This window comes from Cryptomeria japonica, chromosome 6 (genome assembly GCF_030272615.1).
Source record: "Cryptomeria japonica chromosome 6, Sugi_1.0, whole genome shotgun sequence".
NCBI lineage: Eukaryota > Viridiplantae > Streptophyta > Pinopsida > Cupressales > Cupressaceae > Cryptomeria > Cryptomeria japonica.
In genome coordinates, this window is record NC_081410.1 from 197,324,919 (window position 1) to 197,343,083 (window position 18,165).

General features: G+C 35.5%; 1 protein-coding gene across 1 annotated transcript in view; it reads right to left on the reverse strand.

Moving 5' to 3' along the window:
• Positions 1–9,870: 9,870 nt before the first annotated feature.
• Positions 9,871–18,165, reverse strand: part of LOC131063490 (disease resistance protein RUN1) — a 35,490-nt gene continuing 27,195 nt past the window's right edge. The window contains exon 2 of the mRNA XM_057997321.2: positions 9,871–14,030. Coding sequence (XP_057853304.2) covers positions 11,132–14,030 — 2,899 coding nt within the window. The 3' untranslated portion in view covers positions 9,871–11,131. The remainder of the gene's footprint in view (positions 14,031–18,165) is intronic.

Consider the following 18,165-nt stretch of genomic DNA (forward strand, 5'->3'; position numbering starts at 1 on the left):
GGATTTAATCTATATGAGCATGATGAATGCTAGATGGATGCAATATTGATCTAACAAGATTTAAGCAATATTAAGTAAATGATTTAATCAATATGAAATAATAAATATGCAATATATCAATGAGTCTAGAGCAAAAACAGTATAATAACAATATATTCTCCAGCCTCCTTTGAATGAGAGATGAGTTTGAATTTATAGAAAATTCAGAAAGATACCAACGGCTAAGATCAACTGATGATGAGTGGTCAAGATTTTCCAAGAGGAAGCACAATCCAGGTGAATTGGTGTGATTTGATGCTTTTCTCAGTTTTAAAGGAAATTGAACTAAAATTAAGATTAAATCAAGAAAAAACTGATTTAAAGGAAATTGAACTAAAATTAAGATAAAATCAGGAAAAAACTGATTTATTATCTATTTCATTCAATTTTAATATTTAATTGTTTTAATTGCTTTCTTTGAGATTATCTATCAATTTTCAATTTGTTTTTCAAGATTATCTCCAATTGATTTCTTTTCTCAATTTTTAATTCTTTTTTGGTCAATTAATTCCTTTTTTGAAGATTTGTGCTCATAATTTCCAATTACTCTTTCTTGATTTGTTTCCTTTTTTGAAGATTTATGGCAAATTGATTTATTTAATTAAATATGCTAGGATATTCAATTAAAATAAATAGGATAATTGTTTAAAATGATTTACTTAGAATGATTTAATTAATTAAATAAATATTTAATTAATCTTGGGTGATTGATTTTGCCATGTGACATTTGATGATTAAAGAATTAATTGTGTGTTCAAGATTGATTTAATTGCCTTTTGTTAGGACCTTGGTGATGTTGTCGAGATTAGGGGCTCATGGTTTAGATGACCATTTTTAGGGTATTACAAATGTAATACTGTGTAGCTATATTACAACAATGGTATTATTTCAAAAGTGTACAACTACATTTGTACTGAGCAGTATTTGTTTTCAAGTTGGAAAGATGAGCACTTGCATTGATAATGTCTGGAAAAATTTATCTTGAACTCTTATTACCATGTAGTTTCTCTATAACTAGTAGTTAAACTCATTCTTATTATTGTCCAGTGTATGAATTTCTTACAAAGAGTTATTTTTCAACCCACAAGGGAATGACTATTAACTAAAGATGTACAAGTTGGTAATACCCAATGCTAGAGTGCATTGTAAATTGCACATATCTTTTGTTTTATCTAAAGAGTAATAGATATTTCATCACAATTCAACGTTGTCTATTATAAAATTCAGCTAGCTATGAAAGAGGATCTAATACTTGAGTACCCAAACTTTGCACTTGTCAAAATCTTACATGGAAATTTTTAAATCACTCCCATTTTTTATTCTAAATTAAACTATTATAAGAGCCAAGAGCCAAGATACACAATGTAAATTCAAAACACAAAAATAAAACTATGGTTTTCCACACAGTAATCTTTTTGAGAATACAAAGGTTTTCCAAACTTACGGATTTTGTAATGTTACTACAATTTCTAATAAATTTGGGGGGCAGACTCGGGTTTTCAAAAGGGTGGAGTTTTTTTTGGAAGTTTAGAAATTTTACCTAGTCTATATGTGTGGTTTGCATTTGCTTTCAAACTTTTTGTGTTTGTTTGGAAAAAAACACAACGATTGTCAACACCTATCCGGAAAGCGAATGTTAAATGACACAATTTTTTAACAAATTCTAAAATCTAATTTGGGTCTATAAATTACATATGGAGACTTTCTAGTTAACAGATGCTACTTTCAAAAAAGTTTTTGTAAAGTGTACTATTGAAAAGAAAACAAAAAAATGCCCCTTTCACAATCCCAAAATCTAAAAAATTTCCATCTACTAAAACTGGAAAATAAATAAGTTCAGATTTTTTACTCACTATTTTTAATAGTCAAAATCTTTACTATCCGCCCTCTAATCCAAGGCCCCTCTTTCACACAGTCACAAAAACCCTTGCTTTGCCACCTCCTCAAACTTGCAACGCACCAAACTCTCTGTGTTTTGCTTGAAATTAGATATGGAGACTTTGTAGTTAACAGATGCTACTTTCACAAAACTTTTGTAAACTCTACTATAAAAAATGAGCCAAAAATGCCACTTTCACAACCCCTAAATGTTAAAAAATTACATCTGCAACTAAAATTGCAAAATAAACAAGATGGGGTTTCTTACTCACTATTTTTTAATAGTCAAAATCTTTTATATATGCCCTCCAGTCGAAATCTTTTCTATATGCCCTCCAATCCAAAGTCCCTCTTTCACGCGGTCACAAAAACCCTTGCTTTGTCGCCTACTCAAACTTGCAACGCACCAAACCCTTTGTGTTTTGCTCGAAATTAGATATGGAGACTTTGTAGTTAACAGATGCTGCTTTCACAAAACTTTTGTAAACTCTACTATAAAAAATAAGCCAAAATACCCCTTTCATAGACCCTAAATGTAAAAAAAGTCCATCTACAACTAAAATTGCAAAATAAATAAGATGTGGTTTCTTACTCACTGTTTTTTAACTATCGAATTCTTTGCTATCCACCCTCCAATCCAAGCTCCCTCTTTCACGCAGTCACAAAAACCCTTGGTTTTCCTCTCCTAAAACTTGTAACGTGCAAAAAGTAAACTTGTGTCGTATACGAAACGTTGTGTTTTGCATACAACTGTCGGCAACAAACGAAGCTTTCCATCATCCATGACTGCTATGAAAGCCAACAATGACACTTTGCTAGGAAGTTTCCCACGTACCGTGGTTGTCGTCATTTCTTTTTGGCTGTCAGGCATTGCTATCGAAAGGTTTACTGCGTAAACGTTTTTTGTATGACTTTTTTCTTCATCCACGTTGGCAACTCCTCTGCTCCACACAAGGGCCACGTGACTCCACGTATGTATGGCTATGCCCATGGTTGACGTACGACATGCTATTTTATGTGGAGAATAGTTGCTTCCAAATATTTTTTAAATGGTGTTATAAAGCTCTCATGTACAGACAAATGTGTGCCACCATCTCTTAACTGCTTCCATCTAATCCACCATCCGTTAACTCCTTTCGTCTAATCCTTTGTTTTCATGCATCGTATGGGGATGGTTTTATGTATGTCATGCATGAACTTAGACATGTCATTTTGTGTGGAGAATAACCAGTGACAATTTTATGTCTGTTTGATGTATAGATACAACTGTGATATTTTAACGACTACATAGCCATCTCCTCACTAAACCCCTCAAGGTTTCAATATCCCAGCCCCTTTTTTCCCAATTAATTTTGCCCTTTTGTAAAATTCAATTTAAGATGGAATACCTCTCAGAATAAAAAGAATCATAGACATCACCAATTACATTCTACATTTTTACCTGAATTTTCGCTCATGTTTTCCATGATTCCACTAACCCCATGTCCCCATGTTGCTGCTTAAGTGCAAAATCTGTTTAAAATTAAGCAACTGCAGTGTTCCAATGGAAATTTTTAATTAAGGGGAAATGATAAATTAAAATCTTTTCCTATTTTGATGGATCAACTGCTTAAAATTTGAAAATAAGTTTTGGGAAAAAGGGGGGCTGAAAATAAGCAGCAACTGCTTCTATGATAGATGGCTCCACAATTTTTTTTCTCTTTTTATGTCTCCAATTTTATCTCTAAGTGAAAAATTATTATTATTAAAGATTACTTTGAAAAATGCAATTTAAAATTACTGCTTATTTTTATAAGCAACAAAATTTAACATTCATGATAGTAAGTGTTTTGGGCAATTGATAAATTGGAAGAAATCTGAAGTGTATTTTTTCAATACCCCAAAGCAAAAACAGGTTGAAATCTCCCGTATTCTGGAGATGAAAATTGGGTGCCTTCCTGGTAAATACTTGGGTATTCCTCTTTTTGGTGGAGCTAGTAGATCCTCAATTTGGAAAAATTTCATGGATGCGTGCCTTCAAAGAATGGATGGTTGGAAGAGTTGATGGCTTACATCTGCAAGTAGGATTCTCATGCTTAAATCTATGATTTCTACTATTCCTTTATTTTCCATGATGTGTATGAAGATTCCGACAAAAGTTCTGAAAGTTATATAACAAAAGATGCAAAAATATTTTTGGATGGGGCTCAAAATGAGGACAAAATACCCCTCTTGGCATGGGAGAAGATTTGTAAACCTAAACAACAAGGAGGGGTAGGTCTTCATAATTGGCAAAAAATGAATGAAGCAATGGGAGCAAAGTTGGTTTGGGCAATATAAAAAATTCAAATCAACTTTGGGTCCAAATTATACGAGCAAAATATCTTGATAGCCAGAATGAGTGGAGAATATTCACTATTGCAAATCCTCCGCATGGATCAGCCATTTGGAATTTTATTGTTTCTTGTAGGAAAGTGATAATAGAACACATAACTTGGTATATTGGGGATGGGTGGGATGCTGATTTCTTGGAGGACTCGTGGGATGAAAAAGAAGTTCTAGGCAATGATGATAATGTCAACGAAGTTAGAAGGGTTCTTTGTGAAGCTTGGGGGACAAAAGTGCGAGACTGCATGGATCGGGTTATTTTGGATGGGAGACTTGAATGAGTTTAGAAATCAGTTGGTGGGATTGTGCAAGATTCAAATTAAATACAGATTATGCAAAATATTTTCAATAGCAAGAGAATTTTTCTTTCAGAAAAAAGGGATGAAGTGGTTTGGTGTGGAGCAAAAAATGGGGTGTACTCGGTCAAAATTGGGTATCAATTAATTGATCGCTTTGATAGAGAAGAAGGTTGGCTAGTTGATCTTTGCTAGGGTAAGGAGTGTCTCCCCAAGGCAGGTTCGTTTGCATGGTTGGCAAACAGAGGGAGGATTCGTATGGGGGAAAGAAGGAAAAGGCTAGGGTTTTTAGGGCCATCAAAATGTGTAATGTGTGAAAAGGAAGAGGAACGTGTGACCATCTCCTTTTAAATTGTGAATTTGCATCTTAATGCTGGAGAATGGTGCAACAAAAATTGAAGTGGCATGGGCCATTACCAGCCACCTTGCTAGAACTTTCTAGGTGTTGGTTGATAAACCATAATAAGTCTGTTTTCTCAAGTGTCTAGAGAATCTGCCCATCAATGATTATTTGGGAACTGTGGAAGGAGAGAAATAGTCGATTTTTTCAAGATAAATCGGAACCATTGGAAAGGGTTTGCAGTAGAATTAATATTTCAATTGAGGAAATTGTTGGAGTAGCCACATCCAAATACTCTTTAGATAAAGTGGTGTTCTCAAAAGTGGACACTCGTATGCAGAATTGTTGGCCGAGGATCAAATTTTGGCCTGTTCATGGGCCTTCTCAGGTTGATCTGATGGACTCTGTGGGGAGTAAGGTGACTTGGGAAGCACCTCAAGAAGGGTGGCTCAAGGTGAATTTTGATGGTGCCTCTAAAGGCAACTCGGGCTTATCAGGTGCAGGAGTGGTGATTCAAGATTGGCATGGGAACATTTGATGTTGGTAGCTCAAAGGCTTGGCAATGGAACTAACAATGAGGCCAAAGCTCAAGTAGCTTTATTGGCAATGCAGTGGGGATGGAAACTTGGGGTTCAAAATTTGCATTTGGAAGGTGATTCACAAATAATCATCAATGCCATTATTAAAGGGGAGGCCAATTCATGGCATTTAAACAAATACATTTCCAAGATCAGAAATGATTTAAATGCTTTTAACAGCTATAAAATCACATGTGAGAAAGACAACAAATGAGGTGGTGAATGTGTTGTCCAAGTGGTCCACATCATTTGATGAAGTGCTCGAAACACATTGTGAAGATTTTCGAAATCTGGAGATGGATGAGGTGGAAGACAAAGTACAAAGGCATGATCAAATCTAATCATTTGAGGTGATGGGAGAATGTAGGGGTGGGTTCACATTTTTTTATTTATAGGGCTTTGGGCCCATTTTTGGCTGCATTGTATGGTAGCGAAGTGTGAGGGTGATAGGTATGGAGGCCACATTTACTCTGTACACCTCTTGTCAACAGTTGGCCCTTGTTGGAGATGTTTTCGATAAACGTTTGAAATGCATTTTCAAGCACGACAAGGAGTTCATCCAAATTATTACGATGTTCTTGGGGGATCACTTTCTCAAAACCATGCACAATTAATACAAAACCAATGTTGATGTTGTGACCATGGTTCTGGCGTGGGGTCTGGAACTGGCTGAGCGGAAAGACGTGTTGGTGGAGGTTTTGAGACTGTGTGTGGAGAATGATTGGCTGGGAGGTTTGATGGAGTTGCTGCAAATGGCAATGTCGGGAGCAGGGTTTGACATTGGCGAAGGTCTGGACATTGACGAGATACATGAATTGTGTGAGTTGATCCTGTACATGCGATGACCATTTGGTTTGGACCGAGATGAGAGGCGAGCTGAAGCAACTATTGTGTGGGACTCCCTCAAATTGTTCCTGAAGGAAAAGATGGTAGCAACTCGTGGAGACTCAGCTCATGGCTCAGAGAAGAGTGGCACTGCGAAGGTGGGAATTCATGGCAAAGACAAACAAAAAGTTTGGGGGAAATGTAGGAAGCGAGCTCGAACAAAGCCGGGTGAGCCCACAGGGGTTGAATTGGATGGATGTGATGGTGGTGGTGTTGAAGCAGGGCCAAGTGGTAATACCCTAAACATACCCTAGTTGAATGTTGAAAGGGTCGATGTTTTTTTGGCCTCGACGTTTATACAATGTAATGGTCGTTTGGTTTTTTGTCATGAAACTCTTAGTTTTTTGGACCTCATTTTGTTTCTTGGGTCTCTTTGTTTTGAAGACCTATTGTAGTTATGGAGGTCGATGGTTCGAGGCATAGGGTAATGATGTAGCATGAGTAGTATAGTACTCTATTTGCTCTCTTTCTGTACTAAAGATGTAATTTGGCAATTTTCTGATAATACCGATATGTGTAGATAGGTAGTTGCGGGGATGATGGTTATGGAGTGGTGTTGGAAGTTGGGGTCTAGTTTCTGAGACCATTTTGTTATATGCATTGAATCTATGTATCAAATGTTTAAAATTTTATCAATAAAATTACAATTATTACTGATAAAAAAAAAAAAATTCACATTCATGAAAACCACCAGCTCTACAAATTACTGCTACTCCACAAATTACTGCTAAAAGAAATTGAGAAATTGTGCAGGAGCTAATAACCAAAATAAGCTAAACAGCTGTGAAGCTCACCGGGGATTTGCAGGATTATCTTCACTGGAACTTGTGTCATTTGTGAACGCTCCATCCATAGCTCCGTTCTCCATCGTAGCAAAACATCTTGAAACTCCAGTATTTGTCTCCCTCTCCATTCCTGGCTTCCTCCTTTATCCTCATGATGCAAGCAACAGCGTTTCCTAGCTGATATACTGCTCAAAACGCAGGCCTTTCTTCTTTTTAAAGCGGCCAAAGCCGGAGACTCAAACGAGTCCAGCCTCCCAGCACTCTTGCACACCCTAACTCAGTGGCAAAGCTCTCCGTCTGCATGCTCTAACACGGGTTCCGCCCTCTGCATCGCGTTTCCAGAAAGTTAGATGAGGGTGAATGTGTGACGGTGAGTACAATAATTTCTCCTTTTAAATATCTAAGTAATAGATAAAAGTGACCATCCAAGTGTTGCCTGTGTGAACGAAAAACTTGATAATATGGCAGAAATGAAACAGCTGGAAGGGCTACTTCCTCCTCACGAAACGTTGGGCTATGAAAAACTAGTTTGCTGCTTATAACTTGGTATTTAGGAATAATGTAGCTGAGCGGGGTCGTCTTCTTTCATGCCCTCGTGAAACTAGCATGGAAGTAGAGATATACAAAGAAATCGCTTGAAGAAAACTGTGACATGTTAAGATCTAGATCGTGTTCTTCAACCTCCGTAAGGGCTACTTCCTCCTCATGAAACGTTGGGCTATGAGAAACTAGTTTGCTGCTTATAACTTGGTATTTAGGAATACTGTAGCTGAGCGGGGTCGACTTCTTTCATGCCCTCGTGAAACTGGCATGGAAGTAGAGATATACAAAGAAATCGCTTGAAGAAAACCGTGACATGTTAAGATCTTGATCGTGTTCTTCAACCTCCATAATCATGCTCCAAAAGTGCATTGGCCTTCCAATATGGCTGGGATTAGGAGGTTTTTAAAGCCTTTTCAACAAACCAATTTTGTTAATACCCTGCAACCAGGGTGCTCCATTAGAATAGTGCGCTTTGAGGCATTCTGGTTTCTACCAAACAGTTCAAGTGCCTTGTCTATGCTTCCGACTTTTGCATATCTTACAATTATGGTATTCTGTAAAACAATTCTCGGAAGCATTCTGTCAAACAATTCACGTGCATTGTCTATGCTTCCACGTTTAGCGTGCATGTTTACCAGGGCAGTTGCAGCTACAACATCTGGCAAAATACTTTCCTTTATCCTGTGGTGGATGTCCGAAGCTCTCACTTTGGCACAGGCAGGGAGAACGCTGGCAAAGATTGCGGAGTGTGGCTTTACGCCTGAGAATTGCAGGTATCAATCAACGAGGCCACATTTCTTTGAGGCATCCTGTCAAACATTTCATGTGCCTTGTCTATGCTTCCACATTTTGCATCCATACCCTGTTTGAAAGCTCCCATTTTGTCGCAGGCCACGTGGAAACTTGTTTGTTGCAATTTGAAAAATTTAAAGAAACCCACCCCGAAAGACAAACCTAAAAAGCTGCGAGAATAATTAAGTGAGGTAAACTGCTTACCTTTACAGTTATATTCATCGACCAGCCTTAGCAAGAATAGATCTCTTCAAGGGATTGCTTATGAGACTGCTCTGTGTATGCTTTAGCCATTTGTACTCTGCCAGCATTAATCCAAACCTTTACACATCTTTGGGAAAATTCGTTTCAGTTTCTGACACCAGGCTTTGTATCAGGAATAACAAATATGGTAAACCTAAATACATGTCAAATATGTTTAAACCTGTCCATTCAACTTCATCCATTCACAAAAAAGGTTCACGATGTCATAAAATCAAAATATACAAGTCCCTCCCAGGTTCTCAAGCACAAAATTGTGCCAACATCGTCGTATTTGAAGGTTTAACAGATTGGAAAATCTTATCAAGGAATTTTAGAGTTTCTCTTACAGGAATTTATTTCGATCTCCTCAAGGCACTGCATACATAGATTATATATTTCAACTGAACAGAGCAAGCACAGACGTGACTGAAAAGCACCAATGATCAAACCTACTAACAATGAAGTGTAGGAATGAGACGATTATAATTGTTTACTACAGGATAACATATTTAATAATTTATCAACGCTATTTCATTTTGTTCCACAGAATCGTGTGCTCTAAAGCCCTGGATCATGCAAAGTAGTTAGATCATCCATAATTCATGAGCTAGGCATGACAAGTATAGAGTTTATTCCCTATTACTTACTCTTATAGATATAGTTAGTTTAAATCATGGTTATGGCAGAACCAATCGTCTTTCAAGGATAATTATACCATTGTATACAGGGTTATGTCAAAGATAAATCAATATGTCGAATGGGAAATTCCAGGGCTTCTTGGTGTCACTAATTGTTGTTCCTGGAATAAAACAAGTAAATTGATGGAAGTGTGCTTTCTAGGGCTTTTTGATATTAGTAACTGTTGGCCTGGAGTTAAATGAAATCAAATGATAAACTCAATATTACTGAATATTGTTCCTGATTTATTACCATAAAATGTGATTGGAAAGTGAATTGACGTGAGCAAATTTACAAACTCCAAAACATTAGTGCAAATAAGTTAATAACACGGCATCTAGTTTAAGATTTAAGATAATAAATGGACAACAAATGTTTGCATGCCTTTCAGCATAGCAAAAGCACAAGTACTCTCCAGATGATCAAAACCGAAATACTTGCCACCCATTTTCTAACCAAACAAACTACTCGTTGCTTCAACAGGCAATGCACCTTAGGATATGAACAACTGAATCAACAGCTTTAACAGAGATTGTCAATGTTTTGCAAATATCCATTTCAGGAATAAGATCAAAGAACCCCTGCAAATCTTAGCCAAAACAAAATCGCTGCCCGGTCCCCTTGAAGAAACGATAGTCTATCTTTGGAGAGTTACGTCCTTTTTTTAACTTGATGAAATGAGATTGTGTTCTTCTTCTGCAGCTTTTGCAACTTTTCTGCTATAATGATCGTCACCCTAATTCACAAAATGCTTCCGTTCTGATTTTCTAGAGCTTGGCTATACCAAGATATTACCATTATCTTCATCCAGGTGATCAGAAGACATTAAGTTTCTCAACTTTTTAATATTTTATGTGTAGCATGTCTCATTGAGCTCCAAATCCGGTTTTTCTTCTAAATTTCTTCAGACCCCATCATGGTTTTCATTTTGTTGATGTTCCTTATCCTATTTTTTTCCCTTTTCTTCTCCAGTTGCCCACTAATCTCAATGCCACATTGATTCAGTGCTGCTGAAGTTGAGATACCATCATCAGTACGAAAACCATTTGCCCTTGGCACATTTTTAAATTTCTTCTGAATAGTAGGTGTAGCGTATGGATCGAAGTCTATCTTTTCTAATCTTCGTACTTAGCATGATCCGGAACAGATCTCTTCGAGGGCATGCTTATGTGACTGCTCTACCAATGCTCTGTCCCCATTAATCCAAACATTTCCTCTGTTGTACACACAACCTCTCATTCCCTACACCTTTGGGAACCTGCAATGACAATGCAATTACCTATGAAAGCCAATGCAATGTCACGTGTGTAACAAATAATTATAGGCGGTTTTCATTTTAATGTCGTTGGGGATAATTTCAACCGCCAGCGACAATTGAATGGACGTTAATTTCAATCACCGGAATTTTTTTTAACAGGTTCTTTCCATCACTAATTCAGCTGTGCAATGCCTCTTGATGTAACTAAATTGGTATGCTCGTAAATTGACAATCAATAGAGGAGATCAAATAATAAACCCTTGAGGTGCAGATTCATACTTGGAGGGCATTCCCCATCCCATGCAATAGGCAGGATAGGAAAATTTAATCTTTAAGCAATTCTTTCAATACTACATTTTATGAAAACATATATATTGTTTATATAAACGAATTTAAGAATATCTCAATTTTTCTTATTAAAATCCTTCAACATTACATGAGCAAGTATCTCAAAACCTAAAGACATTTGTAGCTGATAGATTAGCAATGGTATGAGGCAGGTTATTTAAGTTCCAACAAGCTCTCAAGTCCAAGTACTGCAGCTGCGACAGATTGCCAATGGTATCAGGAAGGTTATTTAACCTTTCACACCCTCCCAAGTCCAAGTGTTGCAGTTGTGACAGGTTGCCGATGTTAGCAGGGAGATTATTTAACCTTTCACACTGGGTCAAGTATAGGTTTTGTAGCCGTGACAGGTTGCCAATGGTATTAGGAAGATTATTTAACCTGTCACACTGTGTCAAGTCCAAGTGCTGCAGCTGTGACAGGTTGCCAATGGTATCAGGGAGACTATTTAAACTTCCACACTCTCTCAAGTCCAGGTGCTGCAATTGTGACAGTTTGCCAATGCTATCAGGGAGATTTATTAACCTTCCACACTCTGTCAAGTCCAGATGCTGCAGCTGTGACAGGTTGCCAATGGTATCTGGGAGTTCATTTAAACTTTCACACCCTCCCAAGTCCAATCGCTGCAGCTGTGACAAGTTACCAATGGTAGCAGAGAGACTATTCAACCTTCCACATGCTCTCAAATCCAAGTGCTGCAGCTGTGACAGGTTGCCAATGGTATCAGGGAGTCTATTTAAGCTTCCACACTCACTCAAGTCTAGGTGTTGAAGCTGTGACAGGTTGCCAATGGCATTAGGGAGGTTATTTAAACTTCCGCACCCTCTCAAATACAAGAATTGTAGTTGTGACAGGTTCCCAATTGTATTAGGAAGGTTATTTAACCTTTTACACTCTTCCAAGTGCAAGAGCTGCAGCTGTGACAGATTGCCAATGGCATCAGGGAGGTTATTTAACCTTCCACACTCTCTCAAATACAAATGCTGCAGCCGTGACAGGTTTCCAATGGTATCAGGGAGGTTATTTAACATTTCACACCCTCCCAAATACAAGAGCTGCAGATGTGCCAGGTTGCCAATGGTATCAGGGAGGTTATTAAACACTCCACTCTCTCTTAAGCCCAAGCACTGCAGCTGTGACAGGTTGCCAATATCAAGAAGCTTATTTACCTTTTCATGCCTTATCAACTTCAAGTGTTGCAGTTGTGCCAGGTTTCCAATAGTGTTAGGGAGGTTATTTAAACTTTCACACCATTCCATGTCCAAGAACTGCAGCTGTGATAAATTGCCAATGGTATCAGGGAGATTATTTAACCTTTTACACCCTCTCAAGTCCAAACTCTGCAGTTGTGACATGTTGCCAATGGTATCAGGAAGGTTATTTAAACTTTCACACCATCTCAAATCCAAATGCTGCAGCTGTGACAGATTGCCAATAGTGTCAGGAAGGCTATTTAACCTTCGACACCCTCTCAAATTCAAGTACTGCAGCTTTGATAGGCTGCCAATGGTATCAGGGAGATTATTTAACAATATACACCTTCCCAAGTCCAAGTACTGCATCTGCTCTAAATTAAGAAGTGAAAATAGACAGGACTTAGAGTGGATATTGCTCCCATTTATTTGCATAATCTTCAATTGCTTCATGTTGCCCACAAATCTAGAGTGACCTTTCTTCCTTTGTGCTCTATACTTCTTCCTTATTGCTGCAAGGAGCTTATTTATTGCTTTATTCTTCCCTGTTGCAAAGGTACAATTTTCCAACCTTAACCATATCAAACTTGGAGGAAGCATGGCTCCCGTGTCTTCTGTCATGCCTTCAATGTGCACTTTCTGCAAATGAAGATAGCGAAGACCCGGTCTGTACAACCTTTCAAGCCTATGTAGATTACCTCCTTTGAGCTGAAGGCGAGATAAATTGATGTTGTTGGAAAGGGTGCTTAAATGGGCAGCTTTCCATAATCGTGTACCCTCTCTTTCTTTTTCTGCAATGGTTTGCCCCAAATCTCGAAAATGGTCATGCATATCAAACACACCTTCATCGTCAATCTTTATGAGTGACTTCATTGAAAGATTAGATACAGCTATGTCTACCATATTGTACAAGGATTTCCAGAAAAGAATGGGTAACCTTTTTTGTTCTCCGATGAAGAAGCAAGCAATGTCAACAAATATTTCCTTTTCATCATCACTAAGAGAACTATAACTGATGTAGAGTTTTCTGTGAATTTCTGGGTTGATGGTAATGTTTTGAAGAGTTTCCGTCCAGCAACCTGTGTCATCTTGGTGAGCATACAAGAAGGATCCGATCACTTCCAATGAAAGAGGATGCCCCTTACAAGCTTCTACTATTCTTTTGGATAGATATTCGTAGTTGGGAGTCGGAGATGCTCTAAGAAAAGCATGCCAGCTAAATAACTGGAGACTCTCATTTATCTCGAGCCCACTCATTTCGTGGATGCATTCTGATGGCATAGGAGCAGCAATGAGAATGCGTCTGTCTCTAGAAGTTATAATAACTCTACTGCCAGGGGCCAGCCAATCCCCCACCAAAGCATTCAATTGATCAACAGCATCCACATCATCCAAAATTAGCAGCACACGCATTCCTCCCAAACGATCTCTGAACAAAGACATACCTTGATCAACACTGTTCACCTTTTCATCTATTTTTATTAAATCCTTCAGAATTTGATTTTGTAATCTTTTAAGGCCTTTGGCTTCTGCAGCAGCAGTGGTGCGGACATCAGAAACAAAGGAAGCAGCTTCAAAATCAGTATAAATTTGATTGTACACAGCCTTGGCAACTGTGGTCTTCCCAATACCACCAATACCCCATATTCCAACTTTAACAACCTCATCCATTGAATTGAGATTTAATTTGTTAATGAGAAGATTCTTAATGGTGTCCAATCCCACTGGATGTTTGGCAACTGGTAAGGACACTCTGTCCAATGTCTTAATCAGGTCATTCACCACTGTCTTTACTAGCCGAGCTTCGAAGCTGCAATGACCATACTATAGGTCAACGGAGAATGATTTGTCCAATTTATTTCTAATGGTTTCAATATATATAAAATAAGATTTGTTTAGTTTATTATAAATGGGACTTGTTTATTTGAATTAAAGTCTAATTTATTTTGAATGAGCTCTTTAAATATAGATTATTTATAAGATCAAATTATTCGAAATAGTTTAAATTATTTAAAATGAAATTGATTTAAAAAAAATAAATTGTTTAAAATAATGTATAATCGTAATGTAAATTAAAATTAAAAAAAAATTGTAAATATTTGCAAAAAAGTATAAATCAATTAGTCCTTAAAAAAATTATTAGTACTTTTACATAATTTGTGATAAATTAAATAATTATAATTTAAAATAAATCAAACAAAAAATAAGAAAAACAAATTTAAATAATATAGAAAAAAAACTATAACAAGATATAATTTTAACATTAAATAAATATATTTAAAAATTAGTTTGCCAAATTAAATAAATATACCATGTATTATTTACAAACTAAATAATTAACCAAATAAAATATACATTAAAAAATGTTTAAAATTAATTTATTATTTCATAAAAGAAATTGATTAAAATTTATTATCAAGCATTTCAATAATAAAATATATTAGTATAGATATCTTAAATACATCTATTTAAAAAAATGTCTAGAGATATCAATTGAATCTATTTTATTTACCTCAAAATTATTACACCAAGAGGTATATTATACTCATTTAATTTCATGTGCATTTGGATGTCAGCAAATTTGTCAATTAATAATAAAAACATTTAATTTTTTTTATTACTAGATGTTATGATTTTTAAATGCAAAATTTTTTTATTTAAAAAAAAAAAGCATTTAATTTTCTATATTATTATTAGATCATATAATTTTTGAATACAAGGAAAAAAACATTTCCTTTATTATTATCAATTTTTTTTTTTTGTTTCGAAAGAAAAAACAAATTCCTCTATTATTATTATTATTATTATCAAATTTTATAAATTTTAAAAGCAAAGTTTTTTATTTTAATTTTGTTATTATTATTAGCTATGTTATATTAAAAAAGCACAAGAATGAGATGGATAAATATATCCTTTCATATATATATATATATATATATATATATATATATATATATATATATATATATATAGACACACACACACACATATATATTCAAAAATAAGTTATCATGATAAGGATACCCTTCCTAAAAATCGACTTAATTAAAGTAAGTTTCTAAATTCATATTTAAAAAAAATTGTGATAGTTTTTTTTCAATATTTTAAAAATGAAAAAATATTTATTCCTATTTTAAAAGAAAAAAGAACAAAAAGAATGGGTAGTTTCCAAGCTTCTAATTTTTCCAGCTTTAAAAGATAATTTTCTATTTAATCGTGGCTAAACTTGTTTCTTTTATAACACACCATGAGGGTTTATTACCTTACAAAGAATGCAGTGTGACCATTGCTCTATGAAGTTCCATTGATCTATGAAGTTTCATTTTAAAAAATTGGCATATCGTTTGGTAAAGTGGGTTCTGAGTATAATTTAACAACATGGGAAGAACATCATTCATCTATCTTGTTTATTATTTTCTTTTATTTTTGTGCATTATGGGTGGGGATGAGACAAAGGGAGATACCATTTAGAGGCCCAACAAAGCTCTAACTATCACCAATGTATTTATGTGAATAATGCTATTGTCCTTTTTATTGTAATTACAAGTTACAAGTTTGATGAAAATGTATTGTTTTTGTCATGTATAGTTGTAGAAAAGATCACCTTCTTACACAAAACTCTAAATTTTAATTAAGTCTTGTTATATACATCATTATGAAAAGATTGAGATTGAGAAACTTGGATGGAAATTTTGATTTTGTAAATGTAATTGGTAATAATCTTGATTTGGTAGATATAATTGATGACAATGTTGATTTTGTAAATGTAATTGATAATGATCATTTTCATCTTCAATCAACAAACACATTAGCATCTAGATAACAAAGAATACAACTTTTTGCACAAGTAAAACATAAAAAACATTGATTCAATAGAATATCAATGCTCCTATTATAAAAAATTTATTGATTCTTTTTTAAAAAATGAAATTGTTTTAATTGGAAAGCTATTATCCTCATGCCAATGCTAAAAAATAATCAAAGTTTTTCAATTTTCAATTCTATGATGTTTCTAAAATTTAATTACTTCAAAAAATTAAGATTATTGTCAAAAGTATTTTTTCATATTTATAAATATCAATATAGTATAAAAATTGTTATTTTAAAATATCTATTTGTTTCCTTTACATTCAATTCTCAATTTCATGATGTTTCTATAATTTAATTATTTAATTTATTTTTTTATCAGTAAACTATAGTTTTCTATTAATATTACAAAAAAATATACATTATCACTTCCAAAATAGCGAAAATGGGGTAAACCTCTAAAAGGGTCAACCAGTACCCCACATCTAGCCATCTACAGAGAAAATATTGCTAAAAATTATTACCTCGTCACCCCAAAATTTGGCAACCAACCATTTACAACTATTACAAACATAAACATTCATACTGACATAAATTTTCATCAGAATCTTACAAAAAAACACAAACATTTCATAATTTCATTTTCTTTCTACCTGGTCTATTTACTTAGTAATCCTCTCGATCAAATTCAAAACCTTCTTTGACACATCCTTTTGCTTTTTTACCGATGCCATCCGCATTTCCACTTCCTTTTCTCGAATGTAGTCCTTTAAATTCTCCCATCCAATCCTTTGCTTCTCTGTCCTAGCTTCACGATCTGCTCTATCATTCCACAACACAAACGAACTCACCTCCACATTGCTTCCCTCTGGCATGATACCTTCATCAAAGGGGCATCTCAAACCCCTGCCCACCACTGCTCGTGCCAACAAAGAATTCAAACCACAAAGGGAATGATCTGGGACACAGGCTTTAGCAACCTAGATCACTTTCTCCTTTGTCCCAAACATCAAGCCCCAAGCGATCAACATGGATATTATATCTGCATTTGTCCTATATCAAATTTTTGATTGAAGATAATCTTCCCCCAACAACACCTCCATCATCTACAAAAAGGAGGAGTTGTCAAACTTGAAAATACCCCCCAATCTCTTCTTAGACACTTTCCCAAAGAAAGAAAATTGTTGTTTGATGGAATGGAGCAAAAAATTTGCTTCCATGGTAGCTTGTTGTTCACACCTCAACCTTCCTACATGACGTCTCCTTAGAAAATAAAAAACCGCCCTTCTATTGTTTTAAACTCCTCCACCCGACCTCATGTCAAGTCAAAGTAATTGTCATAAATGCATTCCCCCATCCTTGATTTCCAAATCACACCACACATGACACCTCCCAATCAGTGATTAATCCTCCGCCACGCAATAAAAATGGAGAGAAAATCGGTGTCGGGCATAATAAAGCGTTAATAGATACAAAATTTTGAGGGTGGTAGGTCACTTGCCAAATCAACCACTAATCCATCAGACCATTGGGGACCCTAACTCATTCAAATCGAGCCACCACCTCACTTGATGACAATATAAATCACACCCTTTATTTGACATTATGTTTGCATCTGAGTTACCTTCTCTACAAATATACCAAATTTTAAAGTCTTGATTTTTTTTAATCTCTACCTAATAATATTAATAATTTTATTGATTTTCCAGCAATGGGAGACTCCTTTAGCAATCGCCTCTGTTACAATTCTTCACTCACCCTCCAAATGCAACTTTAACACTGAAAGTTTATCTGCAAGCGAGATCACAAGCAAGACAACCTACACCTCTGCACCATTGTTGGTTCCATCCTGCAATTGCTTAGCTCCCTTTGCCAAAACAAATCCATCCCATTTCTTGCAATGCTTCATCCTACACTTGAGATTCCAAGGTTACCACAAGAAGCTCCATCAAAGTTGATTTTGATCCAACCCCATTCCAATTTTTCCCATACCATACCACATTTTGCATCATGGGTAGGATTAATCCTACAAGGCCCATTAACGAGCCTTAATTATGTAAAATAAATTAAGATTATTATCATAGTTATCTTTTTATATTTATAAATTTCAAGATAGCAATAAAATTATTATTTTCAAA